The sequence below is a fragment of the Antedon mediterranea genome, chromosome 5, assembly GCF_964355755.1.
Source record: "Antedon mediterranea chromosome 5, ecAntMedi1.1, whole genome shotgun sequence".
Taxonomy (NCBI): Eukaryota; Metazoa; Echinodermata; class Crinoidea; order Comatulida; family Antedonidae; genus Antedon; species Antedon mediterranea.
This window is the reverse complement of record NC_092674.1, coordinates 29,744,454-29,758,095: the sequence shown is the minus strand read 5'-3', so window position 1 is coordinate 29,758,095 and position 13,642 is coordinate 29,744,454. Positions and strand designations below refer to the sequence as shown.

Below are 13,642 nucleotides of genomic sequence, written 5' to 3'. Positions count from 1 at the left end.
TTAGTAAACCCATTTATAAAGTGATCTAAAATTGTTTTTTTGTAAAAAATGTTGGACTGGAAAAATTACACAGCTGCTGCTGTGTGTGACATGTGCTTCTGTTGTTGAATTATGATGGCACTTTAGAGCTCTTTTGATTGGTCTCTTAATAGATAATTTTATCAAACTATCCAATAACATGTGGCCTCTCATAATGAAAATTCCTAATAACAGAGGGCGCGATTTCTTAAATTCATAATTTGCCAACTTGTTTTTGTTGTCGTGTCAGCGCGAAATTGAAGAGGCCTAGAAAAAAGTATTTAAAGTATATTTATATCTAAAGAAAAATGGTATAATATTTATAAATATGGCTAGAAGGGATATATCAGGTGATTTTAGTGAGCTAGATACTGAAGATATCAGTACGTCGCTTGCAAGTGACCTAACCAATTCTTTAGATCTAAGCCTGAGTAAAGATGCAAGCGATTTCGAGGAGGGACACCCGAAAAAACGCTCTGCGACGGGTGCATCGAAAAAGGTTACAAAACAGCTTATCGAACGAAAACAGTTGCTTCACGATGTGCAACTTTTAAAAATAGAACTATCACAGAAAAATCAGATAATTGATAATTTAAAGGCTGAACATATGTCTAAGTTAGAAGAATTAGAAGAAAAATTAAACGATGCCCTCCACAGAAAAAATGTTTTGCAGGCGAAATTAGAGGCCCAATTAAACATTCAGAGAGACGATTCTAGTCGACGACAAAGTAAAATGCGTACAGAACTTGAATTAATAGCAAAGAGGCAATTGGAATTGGAGAAAACAAATCAAGAATTGTTGCAGAGAGCTGGCAACATCAGGGAATCAATGCAGAATCTATATTTATCCGAAGAAGAATTTATCGAATTGAAAGCAAGAACTGATTCAGAATTATCTCTCCGAGACTTTGTGGCCGTAAGTTTTACAATTCACACTGGAACCCGTAGACGAATGCTGAAGCCCTCCCATCCCATCTGCAATTTTGTTCACAATTTTCCCTTTTTTTTGGATAGCATTATGATATGATTACTGTAGCTAGCACAAAGTTAAAATTCAGACCAATTTTTTGATCAAATTTTTCTCGATCACCCAGTTTACTCTCTGCATGCTATTATATTTAAAAAAATAAAGTCATACAAAATCTAACTTTAGAATTTAATGCTAGCAATTGACTTACTTATTTACTGTATTTCTAGGAACATGAATATAAACCTTGCCCACTGTTCTATTGGGTTTCTGTGTGAATAAATAACAATAAAATAGCTTTATTTAAAGAAAAAACAACTTTTAGTACCATTTTTTCTTTGCTAAAAGAGTTTTTTTTTCAAGTTAATTGTGAATGTGGCATGTTTTTCTGTCTACAGATTCCAATATTTCCAAGAAAAGTAAAACATTTAATTTCTACAAAAAAAATCATATTATTTATACTGTATAAAGACGGAAAGTCAAGATACTTTTTTAAATCGAGAATAAATAATCGAGTTTCAAATATTGTGCACATACAATTGAACTTCTCTCTGATTGGCTGAAACACTTTGTAACACATGCCTGCAACTAGGTCATGTGACCTTTCTCACGTCCTGTCTTCGGTTTCCTGTTCTAATCTTTATTTGCCAATTTCTTTTTACGCTGTGCACTCGATTGTCACAGGTTAGTACAGCTAGGCATGTTTGTTCAGGAGTTGTTTGGGGAAATATTTTGTGCAGTGTTAAAAGTTTATTTAAATTCCCCCTTAGGATTATATGTTTTGTGTCTCGGTCTCAATATTGTGCATTGTGCTTTATTTAAAATTGATTTCAGTTCAGAATATTATTAAAGTTAGATTAATTATTAATAGTATTGAGTTCAGTACAACCAATCTCGCTGTGGTACATTTAATATATTCTATATTGATTATTTATCATAATATACAAAATGTTAATTCTTTAAAATTCAAAATCATATTCCAATTCAATAGGAAATAATGTCCTTTTTTTCTGCAGTATTAAACATTGTTTTTATTATTTTCAGTAGCATATTGATTATTTAGCATAACATACAATGTTAATTCTTTAAAATTCCAAATCCTATTCAATATAATTTACAGATATTACATTTTAAAATGTACTGTAATACTGGAAATAATGTCACTTTTTACTTTAGTATTAAACATTATTTTTAATATTTACAGTAGTATATTGATTATTTATCATAATAAACAATGTTAATTCTTTAATATTCTAAATATTTTTCTATATAATTAACAGGTATTACATTACAATTCAATAGGAAATAATGTCACTTTTTAGTTACTCAGTATTAAACATTATTTTTATTATTAATAGTAGTAACATTTTAAAATTTAAATTTAACCAGCTTTTCAAATCATTTTCATTAGAAATTATTTGGTTAACCCATATATATAGTGACACATACTGTGGAAATATATAGTTCACAATAATATTATTATTAAGTTATCAGGACAAACAAGTCATGCGCAAAAAAATAATTTCTCCATGTTCAAACTTTTTCAATAATCTTCTACCATGGTTTAACGATAACAATACCGTATGTAAAGTTTGTGTGTTCGTTTACTGTACTTAATTAACGACCCAGAGCTCCCCTGTAGTGATTTCATTTTACACATTTTTGTTGCAGTCAGTAGATTATAATTGTTTAGTTGAGGTCATGGTTAGTACTGTGTATCCTGTATAATGTTACACGTCTACTGAATAAATTCATGAACATTTTTAAATAACAGCATTCTAGTTTAGCAAAATAAGTTAAATCAACATTATCAGGTTGTTTTGATACTTAAAGATGTATTGTCCCCCAAAACATGAAAAATGAAGATTACTAAAATCAGACTTTAACTAGGCCATTTTACAACGTTAATAAAGTTATTCACTTCTGTAAAAAAAAACAACAATTATTTCACTTATAAAAAAGACAAACGAAACGTTTTTAAATTTTATCCAAAACCCATTTTCTAACAGACAATTTTCAGGTAAATCATTTATTTTAATCCAGTTTTTGGTGAAAGTGAGTAACTATTACTTGGCATTAAAAAGGCATATTCAACAACAAAAAATTTAAAAATTTAATTAAATTGTGTATGGGGACAATTGTATCTTTAATAAGTAAGCTGTTCATAATCTTAATTTGAAATTTCTTATTTTTGTAGATAAAATTCTATGAAAGTAATCATCCTCTATCGGTTGAAGTCAAAGATTTAAGAGAGTGGAACAAATCGTTAGAAGAGCAAGTGGACAAGTGGAAACAAGATGTCCACAAACTACAGGAGGTATGTACAATTACTGTATAAAAATTGATGAAGTAATGCTTACCAGCTTTCGCCACCAAACAGTTAACATTTTAACATTTTTTGTGTGTAATTTTTAGCATGGAATTCTTCTTCTTCCATTTAGGAGAAAACTTCATAGTTTAAGCTTTCTTTCTTTCTTTCTTTCATTTATTTGGCATCTCAATAAATAACATTAAAAATACATCAATAATATATAAAATCACCTTAAATATTAATATACATGTACATCAAAAAAGCAAATAAAAATGGCGGGATTAATGAAGTCTGACGATGCACGGGAAAACACATAAAGTCGTTTAAAGTAAAACAACTTAATTCCAATGTGGTCCCTAAAAAGATAGTAATTATAATTTTAACAAAACAAACATTATAAGACGGGGTTCATAAATATATAAGCATATAAGCAAAACATCTGATATAATGGCACAATAATAATTTATCTATGTTTAATTTTGTAATATTGTTTCAATTCAGTTTTAAATTTAGATGTGTTGGAAATTTGTTTAATAGGTTATTATATTAAGGTTATTCCATTCTCTGATTGCATTAAAATAGAACGTATTACATACTATGCCTTGGACTTTAGGTACAACAAAATTGAGTTTACTACCACGAGTGAAGTGACCATGTAAGTTATTAACTCTACGAAAGTTTTCGTTTAGGTATGAAGCACTTCTGCCCATAAATATTTTATGAACTTGGCTAATTTGCAAGAACTTTACTCGATATTTTACATTTAACAATCCATAATCGTCTAATTGATCAGCACCTATATGTCTTCTGGGTTCAACTCCTTTTATGAGTCTAACCATTTTGTTTTGAGCAATTTGTAGTTTTCTTTGGATAGCTTTACTGGTTCCACAGAACCAAGAAGATGCAGCATAATCAAAAACACATTGGATGAGAGCAGAGCATAATAGTTTACGATTCTTACAACTTAGTATCTTACGTTGGCGGTACATAAACTTAAGCCTATTATTAATTTTCTTAATGGTTTTACATGCATATTCAGAACACGTTAAATTTTGATCTATTTCAATACCCAGATACTTGACACAATTACTAGTGTTGATATTGTTACCATTTGTTGAGACATTAAAATTGTTAACATTTTTAGTTTTTCTCTTAGAACCAAATAGTATACACTCAGTTTTATCCAGGTTAATTGTTAACTTATTGTCTACAAGCCAATCACACAAGGAGTCTAGTGTTGACCCTAGCTTCTTAGAAATAATATCTGGATTTCTGTGTGAATAAACAATTGCACTGTCATCAGCGTATAGAAGGAGTTTACAATCAGGATCAATACAAGTTACCATGTCATTAACAAAACATAAGAACAAAAGGGGTCCAAGGATACTTCCTTGAGGAACCCCGCATGTAACAGTACAAGATTGAGAGCAATGATCATCAACAGTTACTATTTGCTTTCTTATTGATAAGTAAGATTTGAACCATTCAATAGATCCAATACCCATTAATTTAAGCTTATTACATAAAATGTCATGATCTACAGTGTCAAATGCCTTCTTTAAATCGACCAACACCATACCCGAGAAATTTCCCTTAGAAGTTTGGGTTTTAAGGGAATCAACTAAGTCTATCAAACATGTGTCAGTAGAGAAGGCAGCTCGAAATCCAGATTGATATTTATACAATACGTTGTTTTCAGTAAGGTATTTTTCGATTTGAATAAAAACAGCCTTCTCTAAAATTTTAGACATTGTACTGAGTATACTTATAGGGCGATAGTTTCCAATATCGGTTCTACTACCTTTTTTATAAAGAGGTATGACCTTGGCCTTTTTCATGTCTTCTGGGACTGTACTGGTAGTGCTCCACTACTGGCTATAGCTTTATGCTAACAATGTGTGATGCATACAAAGTTAAATAATAGTTTTCAATCAAACTGGTTTAATAATTAGAAATTAATAATAATTAAATAATTATGTATTGTTTTAAAAATAATAACTGAACCAACATATACATACAAACGTGATAATCTATTTTAATGTTAGACAGTGGAGCAGACTTGCTGCTAATTATCATAAACATATTTTATTTGGCTTCGTAATATTTATTCATGACACCTAATTTCCCTGGGGTATTGCCGTGTCATAGAACCTGTTCAACTAAACTACAAACTCATTATTGGCTTATTTACTGACATTATCCTGCGGCTATCCAGCTAAGTAGTTTGAGAAATATAGACATTTAATATATAGTATGTTGCGTAATAAATTGTATGCCAGTGCAGAAGAGCATATGTTTACTTAGTCGTTCTTTACTACTACTACTGTACAAGAAGTAAATACTATAAAATGAAGTGGTATTGTGTATTGTGTTGTACAGTATACTTATTAGAACTATACTGATTAAAATAAGGACATTTTGCAGTACACTCACAATGTTTGAGTAAATTTCATGGAGGTCCATTCCTGTGGATATTGTACCTTGTGACCCATACAGTTGGACTGGCTAGATGGACATTAACCAGTTTAAATGGACATTAACCAGTTTAAATGGAAATTAATTAGTTGGACTGGCCAGATGTACATTAACCAGTTTAAATGGACATTAACTATTGTACTGGCCAGATGTACATTAACCAGTTTAAATACAATTGCTGGCTGTATGTAACCTCTCATGAGTACAGGACCATATGTGGAAGTATTACTTTGTAAAATGCTATTCTGTTTTTACAGAGTTTGAACGTAGAACATAAGGAAAGAATACAGTTTGAAACACAAAGTAGAAAACTAACTTTCGAGCTTACGGACTTGAAATCATCAATACAGCAAGGAGATTACAAGAAGGAAAACTATGACCATGTTAGAAGGTATTGTAATCACTTGATTTAAATATTGTCTATGAAATTGAGTAAAGCTCTTTCTACTCTATCAAACTAAATGTGATGTGCCCATATATGGACATGATGATGTCATATCACAACCATATTTAGGTGTATCACTACCATATTTGGGCTCAACACATCTTCTTATTACCTTATTGTTTTGTTAAGACTCTCGTCTTAAAGCTTTGTTTATTTTGGGTTCCCTTTCTATGATGACATATTTGTACTATACATATCCTTAGTTTTATGAAATAAATTGATTTTGATTGATTTCATTGATTTTAATTGATTTGCTTTTTTAGAGAGCGTGATGGACTTGAACATGAGCTGATGGAGGTGAAGAAGCAGTACGCGTACGTCAGTGCGGCCCATCAAGCTGCTGCCAAGGAGAGAGATGAGGTCCACAAAGAGGTAATATTACATAAGCTTCTTATATTTCAGATTCAAGTGCATACATAACATTAAACTTCTAGTCCACTCAGCTGGAAAAAAAAAATAATGGATCATAATGTGGCATGAAAAGGAACTGGCCTCTCTACCACATAATGAAGATGCTTAGTACAATTCGCTTCTGATGGCTTATTTCTTCCTACATTTAAAATGAATACAAGACTCTACCTAATACTTTGTTATAATAGTACATTTCATGAAAGATGGTTTCAGAATCTAATTTAAATGTACAGTATATGTAAACATACAAAACAATGCATACCTTTAAACTTTCAGTACTGTATAAAAATCCTCCAAAATTATCACTGTTTCTAAACTCTATATACAGTGGTATCTAACAAAACTAATTTGCATATTATTTGAATAACATTTTATTTGAATGTGCTTAAATACACCTTATTATATATTTAAACGCTTGCTTAATTTTCAGCTTTCAACCGTTCGGCAAGAATTGAGCCTATTAAACCAAGATAAAGATTACCTAAGTCGTCAGCTGTCTGATTTAACTGGTAAATATGGTTTTGCAGAAGAAAAGCTAGGCCAGGCTTCTATTGAGATTGAGAGAATAAAGAAGGCTAGGGAAGAATTGTATGACAAATATGTTGAATCAAGGTAAGAATTTGTTTCATTCGTTTTATTTTTGTTTATTGGTCTTAATAATTTTATTGTTCTATTTTAACTACATCCAACAGTGATAAATTGCCAATTCTAGGATGCCTTAACAATATTTAGATATAAATATATATGTTAAAAACACAGAAAAAATAGACCCTGTGTAAAGTTAGATAGAGTAGATAGAGACACTTTCACTTAAAGGGGGGTTCCGGGTTTAAAATGAATAGTAAAAAATGTAAAATATATTTGTTTGTCTCTTGAACGGTAAAAGTTTCAATTTATATAAGCGCCCAGTGAAGCAGAACGAAGGCTGTGAAATGAGGCCAGATTGCAAGTGCAGCTACGGCGATATGACACTGTGTTTACAGAATAGGAAATTCGTGAAATGGTCAATGTTCCGACGACTCGTTATCATTAACCATATTAATTACTTTTGTGAAATTATACTTATCTAATGTAATTTTAGTCGGTCTTCCCATTTATAAAGTCAATTTTCTATGAAAATTCATCAAAACAGTGAAAAATTAGATATGTTTGCACTTTACGTTTGCCGATTTTCGCACTGACTTAGGGAAAGCCTTCAAAATCAATGAAGCGTAACGTATGCATTCCTGCTGAGCGAGGAGAGCGAGACGACAATACACGTGCTCTACCTGCCCATGCCTGGCATGTCACGTGATAAGCAGATACAGTATACAATACCAAACTGGTCGGGTCGAGTATACCCCGTCTATAATCACAACATGAACAATGTACAGTATTTGGTTGAAGGTCGACTCGACCTACCGGAATGGTATAGATAATATAGCTCGAATGAGAGAGTTGGAATATTTGTAAACATAAGTATATTGCTAATTTTAACAAGCCTATAATACTTTATTAAAAGGCCTGGTAGTATCAATTCGCATATAGGGTCTACTACACTAGCTAGCTCAATTTTTAACTGGGCCGAATCGGCTAGGTCGCCTTCCTACTACCTGGTCTACTTGCTTGATGCAGTATCTGCTTTTTTGGAGAGTAAACTAGGCCTGTTTTAGGCCTACTTTTAGACGATCGGGACACCATACGTGCGGACGGCGATCGTACCTTTTTTGCCTCAATATTTACAGCCGATTTTGTAGAATGTTTTAGGTTTAGATTGTTTAGGAGTTTGGTTGATAGGATAGGTTTGGAAACCACCGAGTTTTATTATTATGGGCCAATCGTTTAGTAGGCTAGCTAGGCCCATGATGGGCCCCAATGTTTTTAACGTAGCCATCGTGGCATGGAATCCCTAGTCAGAATGGCTCTCACCCATGAAAACAAATGATTTAGGCTAGGCCTAGCCTAGTACGTGAAGCCGATAATACGATCTGTACTATTCGAGAGGTATAAAAATAGTATATAATTTAAGACTCCGTAATCTTTACTAAATGTTGTATTTATGTCAAATAAATATATGCTACTACTGTTATTACACTTTAGGCCTAGCTTAGAAAATCTACAAAAAATGTATTTCACAATGATCGGGTGGTTGTCGTTTGACAGGGGAGAGAGAGAGATTTGAAGTTAACAAACACAACGTACATGACGTCGCGAGTTTCGTTATTACTTCTTCATTCTGACATGTCTATATTGTTATGATATTTTTTATTTAATAAATAAACGATATTTAAAAGCAATTTTAAACCCAGAATCCCCCTTTAACGATTTGAACTTTCTTTTTCAGAGATCGTTTTAAAGCTGAATATGAATCTAAATTACGCCGCGAGTTGGATGAAATAAGACTGAAGACGGATACCGAAGTTGATAAAGTGAAAACATCAACCAGAGAGCTGTACGAACGCGAGAATAGGTAAGGTAGAGGGCCTCTTCAAGTCAGCTGTACTGCTGTAGTACAGCTGTTAGAGCTACCCTTGTAAGAATTTAAAAAGAAAAGATTTATTGACCACATTTTCGGATATTACTGTTTACTTCTTTACTTTTTAATTGATTGTAGAAATCTTCGTGAAGCAAGAGATACAGCTTTTCAGGAAAGAGAGAGGGCGCTTGAAGGCCAGCGAGAATCTGATACTAAATTTGAAGATATGCTATCCACGTAAGTGATCTTGTACATAGTAACTGTATTCAAGAAACTGCTTATATTGACTGTTAAGCTCCATTAACAAACAAACAAACTAAAAATAATTAAATTAAAGCTCTGTTTACACTATCAAACTAGTTTGACGAAGTATGCTTTAACTTAAAGACTTGATTGTTATTTAGGTACCGTAAGCTGCAAATGGATGCAGACACCAAAACCTCTGAGTTGCAGAATCAGCTTCGATTAAAGATGTTCGATGCTGAGCATTCACAAATGTTGCACCAGGAGACGCTGCAGAACCTCAAACAAACTCAACTAGATTGTGACAAACATCAAACCAAAGTTGAGGTAAGATTCAACGTGTAGTTTGAAGGTGAAATGAAATGTTGATATAAAGTTTGAGGTACACCATGTATATATAGTTTATAGAGGACAATCAAAGTATATTGATCAAAACGCCGAGAAACAGTATGTGGTGTACCGCAAACTTTACATCAACATATAACCCTTCTATTTTAGCAATTTTTCAAATTAATTTATTTGGCTAAAATAATTAAAAACTATTTTGTCCAATGTCTGCCATTTTTTTATTTCAAGTCGTTATTTTGACAACCTAATATTTGATTTTTTAATCGGGTTGACATGAATGGTTGAATACAACCAGGAAACATAAGAAGCCGACATAGGTGTACATTTTCTGCTACATTATAAAACTTAGTAAACTTTATATTTTCACTTTTTATACAGGTCTTAACTAAAGAATTTTACGGGCTGCAGACATCATCTGAGCGGAGAATAAAAGAGTTAGAATCAGAAATTAATGAGAAGAAGTCAAAACTAGAAATCTATGAGAAGCTGGAACAAGAATTAGACGATGTTGTCATGCAAGCTGCCGAATGTAAGAACAACAAAATATCATAGTTTTTTTCTCTCTCATTTTGTTTTGATAGTTTTTTTTATATAATATTATAGTAGATTATTGATACAAAATATTACGGTCTTCATAAAAATTATAGCGTTATAAACGCAAGTGTGTAGATGTGTTTTTTAACAACCAACAGTATAAATATTACCTTCTTTACTGGAGAAATTCTTTATTATTCTTTATTTTATTTATTCTATTCAGATGAGAATGAGGATGAAGCAGAGAGGGTATTATTCTGCTATGGGTATGGTGTCAACGTACCAACGACATCCAAAAGGAGACTCAAACAAAGGTACAACATTTACACAGCTTATCAATTATTTCATTTTCGTTTCATTTATTTCGTTAATTTAAAAACATACAAATAAACATAGAAAAACCCATGACGGTGACAGAATTAAACAAAAGTGAACTTAATTTCTGTACAAATTTTCTCCGCCATCACGGGTGACATATAAAAGACAATAAATGAATTATATTAATTATAAATGAGTTCAGTGTATTTAAATATGAATAAACATTTCTCTTTTTAAGTGTACATTTAGCAAGAAGGGTTTTGAATTTGGAGAGGACAAACACATCTTTACGTAAAGAGGTTGACCAAAGCAAAACTAAAATGTCCCAACTTGGAGATGAGGTAAAGAAATGTATTTTAAGCATAACTTAGAAATGTCAATTTAGATTGGTTGCTCATAAGCTTATCAAAGGTTGTGAGCTCAATTTGTTTAATATTTAGTATTATACATGTGAGCTGTCTCCAATACTGCCCCTGGCATTTGAGTTCTTCTAATTCCAAAAAGAGCTACCTTAGCAAAATAACAAGACAATAAGAAAGTGTACCTTTAAAGAGGCATACTATTAAGATCTTTCTGTTTAAAATTCTATTTTCCTTAAATTTAATGCCACATATGTTTGTTTGTAGTTGTCAAATGCAACCAGTTTACTAGACCAAGCACAGCAACCATACCACTATCTTATAGAGAGCATACACACAAGAGATTCACAGATCAGTAAACATTCCCAGCATATATCATTGCTTGAAAAAGATATACAGTAAGTAATGCTCTGTCTACACTATCAAACTAGGTTAGATGGGCCCAAATATGGTAGCAATATGCCCAAATCATCATCATACCCATATATGGGCACATCACATTTTTTTGTCACATAAAGTTTGATAGACGAACCTTAAGACCGTTATCACACACAATTATTTAAGATGTGTTGTGCTCCAGGATGTCTGAGTAGAGATAATAAAATGATACAAATAAACGTAATAATTTCATTGTGTCATTGCGCAAGCAATCAGTCCTTGTTGGACAGTGTTTAATTACTTTTTCTTTATTCAATAGATCATTGAAACAAGAACGCAATGAAATAAATCGTACAAAGAACCAACTGTCCGCTGATTTAGAACGGTTGTTAAATCAACGTCAGGTTAGTGATGAATTTCTTATAATCTTGAAATCTTAACTTTAAAATGTTAAAACTTAACATATTATCTATACATTATTAAATATATACACCTCTTATATACTCAAATTATTATTACTGGTATTTTCACAGGAAGTAGCCGTCATGAAACAAATCGTACTTAACTTAAGTAAGCGTAGGATGGGAGATTCCGGTATACAATCAAGAGATACGACCCGGCAGTCATCGCCTGCCGTCAGTCCAAGGTCAGATAGTTACAGAAGACATCCCTTGACAAGTACGTCAAGAGAAAACACTTCAGAGAACCCACTACCCACTGTCTTTGTAAGTTATAGGATTAAAAAAAAAAAAAATATACAAGTAAATAACTAATCTAGAACAGGTCCTAGGTATAAGATTATTAATATTTTATTGACGTATTGTTGTTTATTTATGAAACTATATGTAATTTTGTTTTATTAAAATAATTCTTTTTTTATTTAAGACAAAAGAAAAAATTGGCAGTTACAGACATCTTAACACACAAAGGCCATCTCCTCGAAGACTCTAATTTCTCAAAATATATTAATTTGAGAATATGGCTTCTGAACTTTGTCAATGATGTTATCAGCTGCTATGATGTTGTTTCTAAAGAGGTCCTCTAGGACAGGTATCAAGGCTCCGGAGAGACCAGAGGCTAGAACAAATCAATTTGATGTTCACCTCTTATACCGCATTCACATCACTAAACAAAAACATCATTTTGTATGCTGTGTGCTTCAGTATGTGTAAAATCCGGAACGTTGCTAGCTGTGATGTGAATGGTATTAGTTGACTTTCCTAAACTATTGAACACAAATATCCCTTAATTTTTATATTAACAGAGTATTGTTTAAATATTTTAATTTACCGTAGTCGTATGTACATTATTTTTTAAAAGAATGAATCACCGTCAACCTGAGACACATAATGTTTCTTAAAACCATTGTGTGTAACTATTATTTATTTCTTTAAGTTGAAATCTCTTTGCGATATGAATATTAGAAAAAATAGAAATGCATATTTTTATTTTACCAGTAGAATTAAGAAGTTATAATGAAATAAAAGAAACTGCCGAAAAAAAGAGTTGATAGCCCAAGAAAAAGATTATATGTATGCTGTGTAAAATTTAACTACGTTATTGATAAAATGGTTTAAAATATTTGCCATTACCATTCTGTTCATCCTAATGTTTAAAAAAAGAGTATATATGAAAATGTAAATGAAAAATATGAAAATGAAATATTATTTTTATAAAGTACAGTATGATTTAACTTCTAAGAAATTTGGTTGTTTAATAAATGTCAATAAAATGTTTACAATGCAAAAACCGATTTATTGAGTTTATTTTTTTTTTCTCTTTTGTGGCGTTAACCACTATTTTATTCATTTCATTCTCAAATGATCAATACAATGATTTTACACTTCATCCAAATATATATTCCCTTGTTATTCTGTTCTGTTATTTTCTTGTACTTTCTTTTATTTTTAGTACGATTTGATCGAAACAATTCGGTCAAATATATATATATATATATATATATATACTTTATACTTTTATATGTATTATCCACTTTTTTCATTATTTTCTTTTATTTTAACTATTCCTTTCTACAATAGGTCTATGTCTCTGTACAAAACACACAAGTGCATATATTCGAGTACATGATTGCACACATGCATACATATATACCCACGACAAAGGTATATAAATAAATAAATATTTACAATATATAAAATGCAATACAATTATTATTCTTAATTCTTTTTTTTTTTTTTTTTTTTACAATAAGAACATAAATAAAAATATAAAATTCAAATAATTATAGTAAGCTTAAAAAAAAAATTCTTTCCTTACTCTTGTGTTTTAGTTTTATGTCTCATATTTGTTGCCTACTTATATGTTACGTTTCGTTTTGTTTTTAATATTTATTTCATTTTTTTTTTTTTTAATCTATATA

At 31.2% G+C, this 13,642-nt stretch overlaps 1 protein-coding gene across 1 annotated transcript; it reads left to right on the top strand.

Annotated features, from left to right (window-relative positions):
* Positions 1–273: 273 nt before the first annotated feature.
* On the top strand, positions 274–12,938 carry LOC140050338 (progesterone-induced-blocking factor 1-like). Its single transcript, XM_072095486.1, has 15 exons — positions 274–934; positions 3,183–3,302; positions 6,029–6,162; positions 6,480–6,588; positions 7,058–7,239; positions 8,951–9,076; positions 9,221–9,319; positions 9,487–9,652; positions 10,052–10,202; positions 10,431–10,521; positions 10,764–10,866; positions 11,152–11,282; positions 11,582–11,666; positions 11,796–11,987; positions 12,148–12,938. Exons 1-15 carry the CDS (start codon positions 347–349, stop codon positions 12,211–12,213), a joined length of 2,343 nt encoding a protein of 780 aa, XP_071951587.1. The 5' UTR covers positions 274–346; the 3' UTR covers positions 12,214–12,938.
* Positions 12,939–13,642: the final 704 nt, after the last annotated feature.

Coding starts and splice junctions, on each gene's coding strand:
- LOC140050338 (XM_072095486.1), top strand. CDS start 347: ATGGCTAGAAGGGATATATCAGGTGATTTTAGTGAGCTAGATACTGAA. Junction 10,867..11,151: donor TGTCCCAACTTGGAGATGAG/GTAAAGAAATGT, acceptor GTTTGTTTGTAG/TTGTCAAATGCAACCAGTTT. Junction 11,988..12,147: donor ACCCACTACCCACTGTCTTT/GTAAGTTATAGG, acceptor TTTTTATTTAAG/ACAAAAGAAAAAATTGGCAG.